The sequence below is a fragment of the Eublepharis macularius genome, chromosome 4 (genome assembly GCF_028583425.1).
Source record: "Eublepharis macularius isolate TG4126 chromosome 4, MPM_Emac_v1.0, whole genome shotgun sequence".
Taxonomy (NCBI): domain Eukaryota; kingdom Metazoa; phylum Chordata; class Lepidosauria; order Squamata; family Eublepharidae; genus Eublepharis; species Eublepharis macularius.
In genome coordinates, this window is record NC_072793.1 from 107,295,543 (window position 1) to 107,313,149 (window position 17,607).

Consider the following 17,607-nt stretch of genomic DNA (forward strand, 5'->3'; position numbering starts at 1 on the left):
TTATTCTTTAGTTATCCCAGGTAATATAGGAAACCTATATGGGTCCAGAATTAGATGCTATTTTCTCATGCCTTTACTGAATCTTGTACCAAATTAATCTTTTGCCATATTAGCCATTACTTTTTGAAGAATTTTAGAGTCAGATACAGTCTCAAAGAAAAGGAGTATGCTGGCTGTGTGACTTGATTTTGGCTTTTAAGGGAAAGCTATATCATACATAGATTTATTTTCCCTCTACTGTGCAGCCCAGAATGCATCTGCAGTGTCTGATTGTTATATCAGCTATTTTCTTCATACAAACCAGAAAAAAGATGTCCCAAAACACATCATGTTTTGTTTCTGTAACATATCAGTGCTGCAGTGTTATAGTGGACCACCAAAGGGCACTGTTGTGCTATATACCATCATATAAAGGCTGTTTCTTAAAAGTTTCGGTGAGCTAGACATATGGCGAAAAGTCACTGTTGTTCATGAGGTTCACAATGTGCACTCTTTTAATATGTGACTTCTTGGCAATATTTTAAAGCAATGCTTAAGAAGCTTTGTTGTACAGTGAAATTCATTCTCAGTATGCAGCTCTCTAGGTAGCCTTAATGATTACTTTAGAAGATAAATGGCTAGTGTTCTGTTGGATAGTTCTGGTTTAAGTTTACTGGTAGAGATTAGCTATCTTGCTTATGAATGTAGGCATTTTAGAGCACTCTGTGCATAGAATCCTTGCTCATAGCTGTGCTAAGCAAAATGTTGTCTAAAGTTACTTAATTGTGTTTATTTTAAGAGAGATATCAATTAAGTAAAGTCATAGAACTAGCATACCTGAAGAGTTTATTATGGGATCATAAATCACTCCATTTTGCTTTTACATACCAATATTTATCTGAGTCTAGCTCTAGTAGATACTGTTTTTTCAGAAGATTATCTGTGGCTTTGTATTTACTCTTGTAACAGGCAATTGAAGCAAACTGCATATTCATATATTGTGCTTCAGAGACCAAAAGTGTTCAATAATTTGCAGCTTGAATAGTGATGCTGAAAATAGGATGCAATTGAAAACACAATTTGAAAGAGAGTGATGCTTAATGATTCATTATCATAAATTAAAGTATAATACTACATACATCTCATCTTGTCTTCCCCCCTTTCACTCCAGATGTTTACCATGTTAATGGAAATGGTCACAGCTAACAGGCTTCTACCCTCACCAGGATGGTCCAGGCTAGGTATCAGAAGCTAAGCAGGGTCAGCCCTGGTTACTACTTGGAAGGAATACCACCAAGGAAGTGGCCTTGTACATCAACAACTAGATCAGGAAAAATGAATACAGATTAACAGTTGGTGAATCTAAGCTGTTCTGTTGACACAGATATCTGCCGCTGCCATTGTTTTGTGTTGTGCACTTGCAAAGTTATCTCAAGCTGATGTTCTTCCTTTTAGCCTGGAGCAGTAGAATCAACAACTTCAATCTGAAGTCCAAAGAATTCGTTGGCTCTTGAACTTGATCACATGCCTCAGTCGGGCTCTGGATTTTAATTAGAATCTAAGAATAGGTGGGACAGATATACACCCACAATGCTGTCAGGTGTTTATACACAATGGGTAGGCATTTTAGTCTGTCTGTAGCAGTAGAAAAGAACAATAGTAGCACCTACAAGACTAACAAAATTTGTGGTAGGGTATGAGCTTTCATGAGTCATTGCTCACTTTTTCAGATACAACTAGAATGTGAGTCCATCTGTCCTTATATCTTGGAGGGTGGAGTGATTACAGAAACCAAATGACAATAGTAGACATGATTGGGAACAGAGGGGTATGCCGTGGGTAGTGGGTGTGGAGAAATCAGCATTGGTAATGAGACAGAAAGCCTAGGTCTGGATTCAGTCCAGGTGAATGCATTGTATTGAGATTCTTTATCAGTTGCAATACAGCAGTCTCTCTTTCTAATCTCCTTTTGAAATTCCTCTGCAGGATGACTGCTTTTAGGTCAGCAACTGAATGTCCTGGAAAGTTAAAATGTTCCCCACTTTTTTAATGTTTTGGTTTCTAATGTCAGGCATATGTCCATTAATTCGTTGTGTTTACACAGTTCCCTGTCTCTCCAGCAGGGTTAATCTTACCAAACATTACTAATCATGGTCAGTATATAGAAATATAGAAGGATCCCAAAGGTTACCTAGTCCAAGCCCCTACACAATGCAGGAAATATTACCCCCTCACTCCCCCAGTGGCTGCTGCTCTATGCCCAGAGAAAGGCAAAAAACCTCCAGGATCTCTGGCTTGTCAATAGGCATTACCTTGGGCATGTAAAAAAGGGCCACAAAGGCCTAGCACTGGCTCATCCCTTCATACCATCCCTCTCCCAATCTGCCTAAATTCATTTTGAGTCATAAAATCATCACTGCTGTCAGAGGTAACCTAGCCTCTTGTTAAAAACCTCAAAAGAAATAGAGCCAACCACCTCCCGAGGAATCCTATTCTACTGAGGAACTGATCTATCATGAAGTTTTTCCTAATGATTAGTTGAAAACTATTTTGATTTAATTTTAACCCATTGGTTCTGGTCTGACCCTCTGGGGCAAGAGAAAACAACTCTGCACTGTCCTGTATGTGACAGCCCTTCAAATACTTGAAGAAGGCTATCATATCACATTCAGTCTCCCACTCTGCAAGCTAAACACACTCAGCTCTTTCAACCATACCTCTTAGGAGTTGGTCTCCAAATCTCTCACCACCTTTGTTGCCCTCCTTTGGACATGTTCCAGCTTGTCAACCTCTTTCTTAAATCGTGGTACTCAAAACTGAACCAAGTACCTCAAGTGAGGTCTAACCAGAGCACAGTAAAGGAATACCATCACATTGTGTGATCTGGACATTATACTACTATAAAGGCCACCTAAAATCACATTTGCCTTTTTAGCTACTGCATCACACTATTGACTCATGTTCAGTGTATGATCTACTAAGACCCTTAGATCCTTTTCACATGTACTACTGGCAAGACAAGTCTCCTCCATCCTGTAATTATGCCTAAATGCAGAACTTTACATTTATCTGTTCAAATTTATTTTGTTAGTTTTAGCCCAGCCTGTCAAGATCATCCTGAATCTTTATTCTACCGTATTTGCTACTGTCAAAATAAAAACTCAAAGTAACTGGAAACTCACTGGCACATGTGTACGGGCTGCTGTGCCCTTTAACAGGAGGTGAGTCAGCAGTTTTTTCTGACAGGTTTACACCTGATCATTTAGCTGGGTTGCAGATAGATTGCATCAGCCTTGTGCTGATTGGCTGACTCTACCTCTCCCTATAGGCTGGTAGACAGTTAAAGGTCCAGCCACAGGTCTGCACTTTGCTGATCTGCTCAGCTTGGTGCCTGGTGCAAACCTTTGTCACTCTACACGAGAAAACTTGGATACTTGTGGACTGGACCTAAGGACTTGACTCTGGATTCGCTCTCTCATTCTGTCAGGCTGTGACTCTGCTAGTTGTTGCAGTCTGCTGTTTGTATGCTGAGCACATTTTTGCACTTGTAAATATGGACTTGTAAATACACCATCTGCACTACTTCTCACAACGTCTTGGCTCCAGTGTTTTTTGTTGTTGGGCTAAGCGGGGCGCTTGGAAGCACTAATTACAGACGACTTTCCGTCAGGGTTATGGGCCCAGCACGCTTCCGCTGCGCTAGTGTACCCGCTGCCTGCAACTGAACCTGTTGGTTTGCTGGAGTGTCGTTTGGATCGTTGTGTGGCAGCTCGAGGGTTGGAACAGACGCTGACAGGTTTTCAAGTCGGCGCCTGGACCCGTTAAGGCAGCTGTTGGTGCGGTGAGTGTGTGGGAGTCCTGCAAAGTGCAAGATAACAACCATGGCACAAATGGCTCTCATGCCGGCTGAAAAGCTGGGAGCCGATAATTATTTAACATGGGCAGTGTGGATGGAACACTATCTAAAAAGGGAACTAGTGTGACCAACCCTCCTGTTGATCCCATGCCTGCAGATCAGATTAACATTGAAAAAGCCCTGGCCACCATCGTTTTGAGTGTGGATAAGACTCAGCTTGTCCATGTGATGGGTGCTGCTTCTGCCAAAGCTGCATGGGATGCTTTGAAAAGGCTACATGTGAGGCAAGGAGTGGGCTCACTCATTACTCTAACAAGGAGGCTTTACCGGTGCTATCTACAGCCGGGGGAGTCAATGTCTTTCCACTTGACTCGGATGGAGGGCTTTTTCCAACAGCTGGCTCAGAGAGGAAAAATCCTGTCTGAGCAGGACAAAGTCTTCGCCCTGCTCAGCTCTCTGGATGCCAGGTTTGATAGCCTCATTACAGCCTTGGAGGCAAGAGACGTGGACAGTCTAACTATGGGCCTCATCTCAGGGTTGCTGCTTGAGGAGGAATCAAGGCAGCAAGAGGCGAAAACTGCTTCTGCGACCTTCAGAAGCTGTGCTATCAGCAGACAATGCAGAGGAGCGTCCCAGCACCTGCCGGAGAAAGCTTCCAGCGAGGAAACTGCACTGCGTGTCCGTCATTGTTTTGCCTGTGGCTCTACACAGCACCTTAAGAATACCTGCCCATCCAGCCGGAGGAAGAAAAAGCAGCAGAAGTCAGCAGGAGTTGCGAGCGGTGGTGTGACCCAGCGTACTCAAACTTCACTGGTGTCTGCTGGACCCTCAGTGTCTGGTGGGAGTGTCTGGCTCGTGGATTCGGGCGCTACCCAATCCTTTTGTTGTGAACGTGACTTGTTGGTCACTGAATCGGAGCCCAGACTCAGCCATGTCTCCCTTGCAGACGGCAAAGCTGCTGCAACTGTCTGTCAAGGGGAGATTTGTTTTCCTGCGTTGAAACACTCCCTGGAGGGAATGCTTTGTGTCCCATCCTTGCAGAGTAACTTGCTCTCTGTAGCTGACCTTGACAAGGCAGGCTTTGCTGTGTGCTTTGCTAACGGAGAGTGTACAATTTCCAGGAATGGAGTTGAACTGCTGTCTGGACTACGAACTAACAATGTTTACATGGTTAAGAACTCTCCCACCATTAGCCATGTGAGTAACCGCCCTGACCACGATGGGTGTTTGCACATACTCCATCATAGGTTTGGGCACGCTTCTTTTGGGGCTTTGGAGAAAACTTTGGGACTACTAGGGGTAAAGGTGAAGCCTTGCGATGTTTTCCTAGACTGTAATATCTGCAAGGAAGTGAAAAGCAAGGCAGCCCCAGTAGCTAAGCACAGCCAGAGGCAGTCAGCCAAGCCTCTTGAGCTGGTTCATATGGATGTGGCTGGCCCGTTTCCCCAAAGTGTTTCTAAGAACCAATATGTGCTTGTAATAGTGGATGACTGTACAAGGTTTTGTTGGGTGTATCCCATGAAACATAAGTCTGAGGTTTTTAGTACGCTCAAGTACTGCATGAAGAGAGTTGAGAGACAGCTGGATACTGCTGTGGTATCAATCCAGTCGGATGGGGGGTGAGTTCTGTTCAAACCAATTAAAAGCATGGTTGCAGAAGCAAGGGGTTGAACAGAGGCTTGCCAACACTATGTCTCCTCAGGAGAATGGTGTGGCTGAGAGATGGATACAAACTCTCAAAACTATAATGGAAGCCCTTTTGGCTGATAGCGGTCTGAAGAAACATTTCTGGGCTGAAGCTATGAAGGTTGCCAGCTATTTGGCCAACAGGACTTGGACTTCTTCAATACAGGACATTCCATACCATGCCCTGTATAAGAAGTACCCCAACATAAATCACCTCAGGGTTTTTGGGAGTAAAGCCTTTGTAAACATCCCTTTGGGAAAGAGACGGATCCTGTCCAAGAAAGCAAGGGAGCTAGTTTTTCTCGGCTATCAGTCAGGTTCAAAAGCCTACAGGTTTCTGGGTGATAGTAATGAGGTAATCTTTAGCCGTTCCGCAGGGTTTAAAGAACATTCTGGCTGGGAGAGGCTAGGTGATAGCAAGCACTCACAATTGCTATTGCCGCTGGCCCCTCCTCAGCAGGAGAAAATGTTCAAACTCCAAAAACTCCCAGCCCTAAGAAACGGCATACTTCTGTGAAGCAGGAGGAGAGCAAGTCGGCTGTCAGCCAATCTCCCCCTCATGCAAACACAGACAATTCTTCTCTCTCCTCCAGTCCTGCTCAAATGCAGGCAGAGCTGAGGCGGTCACAGAGGGAAAATAAGGGTGTGCCTCCTGTACGGTTTGGGCCATAAATCATGTATACACCTCTGAGCCAGAGGATTTTTGGCAGGTTCAACAACTGCCACAAAAAGAGCAAGAGGGCTGGAAGGCTGCCATGCAAGAAGAATACCAGTCACTCATTACCCATAAGGTTGTGTCACCAATGTGGCTACCCAAGGGTGAAAAGGTAATTGGGTGCCTGTGGATTTTTAAAAAGAAACCACTGGAGGATGGTTCTGTTAAATACAAAGCAAGACTGGTCGCTAGGGGATTCTCACAAGTAAATCAGATACACTATGACCAAGTCTTTTCTCCAACAGTAAAAACCGAGACTTTCAGAACTGCATTGGCTGTAGCAGGTTTCAGAGGGTGGGAGGCTTTCCACTTTGATGTAAAAACTGCCTACCTCAATGCAGATCTTGAAGAATGTCTGTACCTGGATCAAATTCCAGGTTTCCCCATGGGAGAAAAAGGTATGCATTTAAAACTGCACAAAGCTTTGTGTGGGCTGAAACAGAGTGCCCGGCAATGGAACCAATGCCTAGACCAGGCACTAAAAGCTCTGGGTTTCAAACAGAGCATTGCTGACTCATGTTTGTATACGTTACAAAGGGAAGGTAAATGGGTACATTTACTGGTTTACGTAGATGACCTGTGTCTAGTTACAGAACATGAGCAGCACCTAACTTGGTTTCAGAGTAAGCTGCAAGAAAAATTCCAACTAAAATTCCTGGGCCCTTTAAGGCACTACCTAGGGGTGGAAGTGACAAGGCACTCAAACAGGACCTATGTCTTATCCCAGGAAGGAAAAATTCTGCAGCTTCTGGACAAATTCGGCATGGCAGAAGCCAAGCCAGTAAACACTCCCATCACCACAAATAACAGTGATGAAGAAGGTGAGCCTTTTGCTCACAAAACGATATATCAATCTTTGGTGGGGTCTCTCCTGTATCTATCCTCCTGGGTTCGGCCTGACATCGCATATGCTGTGCACCGTCTTTGCCAGAGAAATGCCAGTCGTAGGCAATCTGACTGGGTGGCAGCCAAGCGAGTCTTGAGGTTTCTCAAGGGCACTAGCAACAGGAAACTAACTCTGGCAGTCTGCCATACAAACCTGTTTGCTTTTTCAGACTCCAGTTGAGGAGACAGGGAACAGAGAAAATCCACCACCGGAATAGCTATTTTTCTAGGTGGAGCCCTGGTTCAGTGGAAAGCAGTTAAACAAACATTTGTATCCCTAAGTTCTGCAGAAGCAGAATTTGGTGCCTTAAGTTCCTGTGTCACAGAACTAGAATGGTTTACCTCGTTATGCCATGATTTTGGTGTAGCCCAAAGCACTGTGATTGTGCACTGTGACAACATGGCTGCTATTCAATTAGCTAAGGAGCAGAATTTCAAAAATCGCTCCAAGCACATTGGGATCAGGTACCAAAATGTCAAAACAGCCGTTGACAAGGGTTTTTTGGACCTGAGGTACAGGAACACTGAAATGAATGTAGCCGACATATTTACGAAAGGCCTGGATGTGGCAAAATTTAACATGTTTACTGAACAATTGTTTAACGGTGTAAATGTGTAAGGTCAGCTGTTACCACCTAACAAACAAATAACCCGATCATGTGTTGAAAAACTGTTTAACGTAATATATATGATATGGGACATGTGTCAAGGAGTTTAGCAGGAGTGTCAAAATAAAAACTCAAAGTAACTGGAAACTCACTGGCACATGTGTACGGGCTGCTGTGCCCTTTAACAGGAGGTGAGTCAGCAGTTTTTTCTGACAGGTTTACACCTGATCATTTAGCTGGGTTGCAGATAGATTGCATCAGCCTTGTGCTGATTGGCTGACTCTACCTCTCCCTATAGGCTGGTAGACAGTTAAAGGTCCAGCCACAGGTCTGCACTTTGCTGATCTGCTCAGCTTGGTGCCTGGTGCAAACCTTTGTCACTCTACACGAGAAAACTTGGATACTTGTGGACTGGACCTAAGGACTGGACTCTGGATTCGCTCTCTCATTCTGTCAGGCTGTGACTCTGCTAGTTGTTGCAGTCTGCTGTTTGTATGCTGAGCACATTTTTGCACTTGTAAATATGGACTTGTAAATACACCATCTGCACTACTTCTCACAACGTCTTGGCTCCAGTGTTTTTTGTTGTTGGGCTAAGCGGGGCGCTTGGAAGCACTAATTACAGACGACTTTCCGTCAGCTACTCCTCCCAATTTAGTATCATCTGCAAATTTAGTGAGCATCCCCTCTATTCTTTCATCCAAGCCCTTTATAAAGATGTTGAACAATAGAGGGCCCAAGACAGATCCCTGAGGCCCTCAACTTGTCATTCTTCTCCAAGAGGATGAGGAAGAACCATTTACAAGCAGTCTTTGGGTGTGATCTGTCAGGCTCATTTACCTTATTCAAGAATGGTAGGTTAGATACAGGCCAATAGCTATTCGTCATGCTTAGGTAAATAGAGCTTCTTAAGAAATGGTGAAACACCTACCTCCTTCAGTACATTTAAAAAGTCACTCTGTGCTCTGTGTTTACCACCAATGGAGCTCCAACCTTCTCCTGTCAAACCAGGAAAGGCAAGAACCTAACTTGCATCCCCAACTCCAAGAATCCTGTAAGTATCAAAAATTTTAATAACTGAAATGCAAAAGACAAAAGAATCACAACAGTGAATTATATTCTGTTGCTCTTTGCTGGAGGAGTACATGCTGTCAACAAACTTGCAGTAGGAATCAGTAGAATGTATTGTAAGTCCATTCACATAAAGCATTCTTAGGAAACTTTTACACAGGATCATACATGTTCTAAGTAAGTTCTCCTCCTCTGAGATATATAAAATAGAGCTTTCAGTAGACTTCTACATTTTTCCCAACATAGGGGTTGCCCCTGGAGAAATCACTCACTAAAGAAAAGCTTTGAGTGCAGGATAGTATTTAGATACATACAGCTATACTTGATGTTCCAGAGTTGTACCAGCTTAAAAAATTTAACCCATAAACAAAGAGAGAAAAGGGCGTCAACAATTACAGCCAATTAAAAAAAAGGTACTCTTAACTGTAATTTTTAAAATGTGGTTCTAAAATGGCATTTAGCTGTGGTTAATTTAAACCGTGGTTTACTGACTGCTTGTAATGTATTTATCTGTGTTTTAAATAGAGATGGGCATGAACAGAAAAAAAAAACAATGAACATGATGTTCATTGCCATCCACGAACAGGGACTCACGAACACTTACGAACATGACCTGTTCACAAAAATGTTCGTGGTTGGATGTTCATGGGGGCCAGCAGGCTCTCCTCCAGCCATCATCCAAGTTTGGTCAAGATCCCTACTGCACCACTCCCAGAAACCTGACCTGAGCAGGCACCAGGAAAGGTACCAATAATAAATAATAGCTTGGCCCAGAGCCTGGCAGCAGCCCTGGAACCTGAATGGGTAGATCCCTATCCCACCACACACAAAGAAAATTCAAGCTCCAATGCACTCTATCAAAATGCCAACAGCAGCTGCCCCTCTCCACTGTCTGCAGAGCCAGAGCTGGGAGCCCCCCCCCCCCCCGGTCTTTGCTCCCTTGTAACAAATTTGGAGCTCCACACTTGAAAGGAAGACCTGCCTATCAAGCTAAATTGGGCTTAAATTGGGGTTTCCAGGGCAACAGCAGGAGTTCAGACAGAGTTCAGACAATCCCTGCCTAAGTTGCCAAGGGAATTGATTGCAGGTGCCAGACTGTCTGGCTTGACTAACAGCAACGAACGAGGCTTGCAATGACCACCTGTTTGTTTAGAATGGAGCCTCATGAACAGCTTGTTCTTGAACAGCAGATTGGGCTGTTCCTGGCTTTTTTTTTGGTTCATATTGCTGTTTGTGCCCATGTCTAGTTTTAAACTCTGTTTTTAACTTTTTTATAATAGTCTATTTATATTATAAGCCATCTTGAGCTTGATGGCTGTTGTGGGTTTTCCGGGCTGTATTGCCGTGGTCTTGGCATTGTAGTTCCTGACGTTTCGCCAGCAGCTGTGGCTGGCATCTTCAGAGGTGTAGCACCAAAAGACAGAGATCTCTCAGTGTCACAGTGTGGAAAAGATGTAGGTCATTTGTATCTACTCAGGAGGGGTGGGGTTGAGCTGAGTCATCCTGTAAGAGTTTCCCAGGGTGTGGAATGCTAATGGCGGGAGGCTTCACTGTATCCTGAGGAGGTTCTTTTGCATATGGATTGGTACTTGATGTGCTAATCTCCTCTGCAGGGCTATTGTCGGGGATAGAATGTTTTTGTTAGCCTGGTGTTTTTCAGAACTGGAAACCATGCTCTGTTCATTCTTAAGGTTTCTTCTTTCCTGTTGAAGTTTTGCTTATGCTTGTGAATTTCAATGGCTTCCTTGTGCAGTCTGACAAAGTAGTTGGAAGTGTTGTCCAGTATTTTGGTGTCCTGGAATATTTGGTGTCCTGGAATATTATTTGGTGTCCTGGAATATTATTTGGTGTCCTGGAATATTTGGTGTCCTGGAATATTATTTGGTGTCCTGGAATATTATTTGGTGTCCTGGAATATTATTCCAGTAGTTGGAAGTGTTGTACAAAGTAGTTGGAAGTGTTGTCCAGTATTTTGGTGTCCTGGAATATTTGGTGTCCTGGAATATTATTTGGTGTCCTGGAATATTATTTGGTGTCCTGGAATATTTGGTGTCCTGGAATATTATTTGGTGTCCTGGAATATTATTTGGTGTCCTGGAATATTATTCCAGGACACCAAAATACTGGACAACACTTCCAACTACTTTGTCAGACTGCACAGGGAAGCCATTGAAATTCACAAGCATAAGCAAAACTTCAACAGGAAAGAAGAAACCTTAAGAATGAACAGAGCATGGTTTCCAGTTCTGAAAAACACCAGGCTAACAAAAACATTCTATCCCCGACAATAGCCCTGCAGAGAAGATTAGCACATCAAGTACCAATCCATATGCAAAAGAACCTCCTCAGGATACAGTGAAGCCTCCCGCCATTAGCATTCCACACCCTGGGAAACTCTTACAGGATGACTCAGCTCAACCCCACCCCTCCTGAGTAGATACAAATGACCTACATCTTTTCCACACTGTGACACTGAGAGATCTCTGTCTTTTGGTGCTACACCTCTGAAGATGCCAGCCACAGCTGCTGGCGAAACGTCAGGAACTACAATGCCAAGACCACGGCAATACAGCCCGGAAAACCCACAACAGCCATCGTTCTCCGGCCGTGAAAGCCTTCGACAATACATCTTGAGCTTCTTTATGGTGGAAAGGAGGCTAGTAACTATTTTAAATAAATAATAAATAAAAATAAATTGAACTAATCACAGTTACTACAAGCAGACATTCAAAACTACCCAGTCTTCTTGAAAATACTGGTGTGTCTGCTGCCAGCTATACCAGGAACTGCAAGAGGTTTTTTAATGCTCTGCAGCTGTGACTTTCTGCCCTGAGGTGGTGCAACTAAACAAGCTGGGATTCCTGCATTCAGCCATAACCACTAATCAGAGTTACTAAAAACCAGGATTCACAAGCTGAGATGAAGAATATGGATGTTAAAATAGCTGCTGGTTTATCTAACATTCTGCTTGCCAATCACAGACTGTTTGGTTGACAGTGAGCAGCTTAGATGCTATACAGCGGGTTACTTTTTCAGTGTATTTGTATATTACAGTACACTATAATTCAACTGGCACCATTTCACATATTTTGCAAAGCCTGATAGTTGTGTTTTTTCCCTCCAAACAGTGAAATCCTAAGCAGAGTTACTCCAGTCTAAGAGCGGGACCACAAGTGACGCCTGACACAGGTTGGACACTTGTCAGCTTCCCTCAAGTTTTGATGGGAAATGTAGGCAGCTTGGCGGAATGTTGGACAAGTGACAGTTGAAAATTCCATTGGACAGCAGTCAGAGAGCCAAGCTTCAAGACTAGGATGCCTACATTTCCCATCAAAACTTGAGGGAAGCTGACTAGTGTCCAACCTGTGTCAGGCGTCACTTGTGGTCCCGCTCTAAGTCCATTGGGTAACTCTGCCAAGTCCCTAACTATTTAAGATTGTGTGGTCAGAATACCCAAACAAGGCAAAGTATGTTTTCAAAGCGAGTATCTCAATCAGAGGACAAACATTGCAGCCGTATACAGTTACTCCAGTCTACATTCATTGGTTTCAGTCAATATATTTCAGTATTTATTAATTTCAAATCAATTTATTTCAATGGGCTTAAACTGGAGTAACTCTGCATAGGATTATACTTAAAATCTACCATGCAATTCATAAATAAATCATAAATAATCACAGCTGTTCAGCATCAGACAGCGGCAAAGTATGAAGATCCAAGGATCAGATCATGTCTGACTGTGACTGTTAAAAATGGTATGTTTGCCTGATGAATATGCTTGGTGGAAAAGTGTCAGCAGAAGGTCTAGTTAAGAAACCTTGTTTATCACATTCCAACTAACTAGATATAGTGGCCAGCATAACAGTGGTATAGGATGAAGTCTGAATGCAGCCCAAGACATAGTAAGTTATTAGCATCTTGAGGCTTACAAGTGGATTGGAGACATGAGGTAAGGCATTTCTCCTGGACTGGTGATTTTTTACGTCCTAGAAGAAACACATTTCTTTTTCAAAAGATGCAGAGGAGTTAGCCGTGTTAGTCTGTGGTAGCAAAATCAAAAAGAGTCCAGTAGCACCTTTAAGACTAACCAATTTTATCGTAGCATAAGCTTTCAAGAATCAAGTTCTCTTCGTCAGATGCATGATACAGAGCATCTGATGAAGAGAACTTGATTCTCGAAAGCTTATGCTACAATAAAATTGGTTAGTCTTAAAGGTGCTACTGGACTCTTTTTGCTTTTTCAAAAGAACACTTTGAGAGATAGAACTGTGTTTTGGGAGTATTAGGAAACTTTGGGGACGAGGATTATGGTCTCTTTCTACTTTGGTCCAGCCAGTGGGGAAATTAACTTTCAAGCTGGCCCTGATAGATTTGGATGTTAATTGCTAAAGGCAGATGGCACAGAAAAGAAGGTAACAGTTTACCAGACAATGATATCCTGCAGGGAGGGATTGCCACTTAGCTTAATGTTTATCAGTGGGTTGCCTAATCAGTGTGGTCTGAAGAGAAAATCAGTGTGAAACAAACCCCATGGTACATTTCGGCAGTTCTCTGGAATTGATCAATCTCTCCTGGTATTCTTCAATCTGTGGATACTTGAGGTGTGGAAAGTTGTTCATATTTCTGTAATCCTAGTCCTATTATGTTGCTATTAGACTTCTCATCCCACCGATTGTATCAGTTTACCATTTACACTGTATAATCCGCCTTGAGTCTAGTGATAAACACTTTGCAAATAAACTTTATAAATGATAAATAAATATCCAAACAGGGTTTTCTCCAGCTAGTATGCAATGTTTTAAAATCTTAACATTAAGGCTTAAAACTAGCACAAATCCAAATGAATTAAGACAAAATAAAATGTATGCTGAAATAAATAAATAATCCAGCCCAAATGATTTTAAAAGGCTGCTGCTGCTACCAAAAAAAAAAAAGATTTAGGCTTTAATAAATGAAGAGAAGATTTATTTGAACTGCAAAATATCCTGTCCATGCATCTACTTTTGTTTCATTTTTAATTGTTTGTTTTTCAGGGTGGAATGTATGTTTTCCAGCTATTTGATTCCTATGCAGCCAGTGGGATGTGCCTTCTCTTCGTTGCTATATTTGAATGTATCTGCATTGGCTGGTTTTATGGTGAGTCATTAGGTGTGCTATTTAAGGGTACTTCTGAAATCAGACTGTGCACTTTTAGTGTGGATTTCAACCTCTCCCTAGTTCATACTATTTCCACATAGCAAGTTGTATGGATGTCCTGTTGTAATTAATTGTTGTTATATATGGTATCCATGGGAACAATTTTAAGGTTGATTTCACATTTTATTTTGTAGTAGTAGAGGAAGTACAAGTAAGCTGTATGTTCTCTGCTTGTACTTCTGCTATAACATAAAAAGTAGAGTTGAAATGCATTTGCTGATTTCATGTCTTTAGCATGCATATCTGATCATAATAGCTCCTTCAGCCAAATCAAACACAAGCTAATTGCATTTCTTTTCTCCTATTTCATTGTAATATGTAATTTGCCTTATCCATCCTGTGCTATGCCAGCTGCACTGGCTTCCAGTTCAGTTCTGGATCCAGTTCAACGTGTTGGTTTTAGTGTTCAAAGCCCTTCACGGACTAGGACCCGCATACCTACAGGACCACCTCTCCTACTATGTCACCCGCAGGGCCTTATACTCTGCGGATAAACATCTCTTGGTGGTCCCTGGCCATGGGACATTTGTCTGGCCCGGCCTGGTGGAACACACTCTCAATTGAGGTCCGGGCCTTGCGTGACTTGTTACAGTTCCACAGGGCTTGTAAAACAGAGATGTTCTGCTGGGCCTTTGGATGAGAGCCAGTGAATTGTTCCCTGCCTGTCCCCCCACGTATTCCATCATTGGCTGCCCCAAGTATGCACCACAGCTTTATCCATGTTTTTATTAGATAATTTAACATAGCCTGTATTATTTATGGCTCCAGTCTTGTACTCTCTATTGTACTGAGCTTTTAAATATTATTTTTAGATAATTGTTTATGATTTTAATGCATAATGGTTTCCTTTGTTGTTGGCTGCCTGGAGCCCTGAGCCCGTTTGCGGGGAGAACAGGGTATAAATTTGATAAATAAATAAATAAATAAATAAGAGTTATTCCTAGGACACAAGCTTTACATTGAAACCAGCACACAATCTTTGTTTTTAAGCAGTTTTATACTCAGATGCATGTCTGTTAAAATATGAATCAACAAATGCAATCTAGCAACATAAACCATCTGTAGAGATGGGCACGAACAGCAATATGAACTAAAAAAAGCCATGAACAGCCCAATCAGCTGTTGGCGAACAAGCTGTTCATGAGGCCCCATTCTAAACGAACAGGTGGTTGTTGCAAGCCTCATTCATTGCTGTTTGTTGCTGTTCGTCACGCCAGACAATCTGGCACCTTCAATCAATTCCCTTGGCAACTTAGGCAGGGACTGCCTGAACTCTGTCTGAACTCCTGCTGTTGCCCTGGAAACCCCAATCTAAGCCCAATTTAGCTTGATAGGCAGGTCTTCCTTTCAAGTGTGGAGCTCCAAATTTGTTACAAGGAAGCAAAGAGCGGGGGGGGGGGGGTGCTCCGAGCTCTGGTTTTGCAGACAGTGAGAGACAGTTGCTGTTGGCATTTTGAGAGAGAGACAGGGAGAGTGCATTGGAGCTTGAATTTTCTTTGTGTGTGGTGGGATAGGGATCTACCTCTTCAAGTTCCAGAGCTGCTGCCAGGCTCCAGATCAAGCTATTATTTATTACTGGTTTCTGGGAGTGGTGTGGTAGGGATCTTGATGGCTGGAGGAGAGCCTGCTGGCCCCCACGAACAACAAACATGTTCATGAACAGGTCATGTTCATCAATGTTCGTTGTTCATTGTTCATGGATGGCAACAAACAATGAACACCATGTTCGGATTTCTTCTGTTTTTGCCCATGTCTAACCATCTATAATCTGGGACCTATGAAGCCATGCCTTCCGTTTCAGGGATGGTAGGAGGAGGCCTAGCCAATATAGTGCTTTCAGCTATCTGGATGTTCAAGGTGATGATGCCCTTGACTCATGCATTCAGGCTTTCCTTGACCATCATGAAAACTATATTATCTTTAAAATGAAAGCATGCATTCTTTCATTAGTTCATTACACCAGAAACAAGGGCATCAGATATGTTCTTTATTAATTTTGTTTCATATTTGATATAGGAAGCAATCGTTTTTATGACAATATTGAAGACATGATTGGGTACAGACCGCTGGCATTAATTAAATGGTGTTGGATGTTGCTTACTCCTGGCATTTGTGCTGTAAGTAATAGAAGTGTGATTCACATGATAGAACCATCAAAACACATGATAGAACCATCAAAAATGTAGTATAAACATTTTTCTAAATGAAGCCAACATAATTTAATATTTAATTTAATATTTCCTCTTCTCAGTCTGGTTCCTTAGTAGTCAATCTACAGTTGCCATGATTTGTTCACTCTTTTTTATGGGACATCCAGATTAAGCTGTGATAAACCTGTTGCATTTTAACTATTTTCTATGTTTCTTTTCCATATCTGTAAAGACTTAATTGTAGTTTCTTTCTCAACATAGTTCTTTCTCAACACATGCATAAATGCTTGAGTATCAATCTTTGTTTGGGCAGGGAACTAAAGGGGGTTAAGAGCCACAGTTTCTTGCTCTGCAGGAAGCTAAATCATTGACCTTGAATAAATTATAATCTTGACAGTGTTAAAATAATATTTTTTGAAAAAATATGCATGATGACTTGGGCTTTTTTCAAAGTGAAACAAAATTCATGCGCCCATGATAATGGAATATTAATTAATGAGAAAACAGGACATAATAGAATGCAAATGTTGACCACACAGTGGCTACTACCTCATAGTGAATGTAACATTCCCTTGTTCTCCAAGTAGGGCCTAAGCTCTGTAAAGGGCAAGGGGGTTGTTGCCGTTCCTCTGACTCTCCATGCCTGGAAGCCAGAGGAACCCCTTGTCTCCTTAATATACCCAGGCAAAGCTGCCAGACAACCTCTCCTGGGTTCCAAGGTGGTGTTACTCACAAGTAACAGACTCCTGTATAAAAATATATCTTTATTAAGTATTCAATTAAGTATCCAATTAACAATTCATTAAAATCAAACAAGTACAAATCTCAGCAGATCTGAAGCATAAGGAAACAGCAAAGCTACCCACAACAACCATCTACCTTGTCTAGTTGTTATAATTGGTACCTGGAGCTGAGCTGGAACTTTGTTCCAACACAGAGTAGCAGCAGGGCATAGAACCATGTAAGTACAGAAGCACCACAGCTGAAGCACATAAGCACACCAAAAAGGCACTAAAGCCCAAAGAAGCTGTGATCGCAGGCTAGTTATAGCTTTCTCAGCAGTGTTAAACAATAGGAAGGCCATCTTCTGGTAACTTTCCAGAACTCTCACAGTAGTGCTAATTTCTCCCCCCAAATAGCACTGAAATTAATTAGAATCATTCTCCTGGATGACAAGCCTTGTCTAAATAGCTGGAAGATAACATCTCTGTCCAGGTGCACCAGGCTGGTAGAACTGAACTGTTAATTGTCCTGTTGCCCCTTGATGGAACAGGGCTTTGTTGCATCACAGTGAATCATTCATCAAAATGTCTACATTGCACCACAAATGTTCTTACAGTGTTATACAGGATGCTTTTTCTTCTCCCACAACCTACAGAATTAAACACAAATAAAAACTAGAATCTAAAGAGCTGTGCATGGTATTGCCCACAAGCTTTAGGTTTTACTTCCCTGTCTTGC

The 17,607-nt window shown here is 42.4% G+C and overlaps 1 protein-coding gene across 1 annotated transcript in view; it reads left to right on the plus strand.

Annotated features, from left to right (window-relative positions):
• Positions 1-17,607, plus strand: part of SLC6A11 (solute carrier family 6 member 11) — a 184,891-nt gene that overhangs the window by 158,988 nt on the left and 8,296 nt on the right. The window contains exons 12-13 of the mRNA XM_054976982.1: positions 13,834-13,936; positions 16,013-16,113. Coding sequence (XP_054832957.1) covers positions 13,834-13,936; positions 16,013-16,113 — 204 coding nt within the window. The remainder of the gene's footprint in view (positions 1-13,833; positions 13,937-16,012; positions 16,114-17,607) is intronic.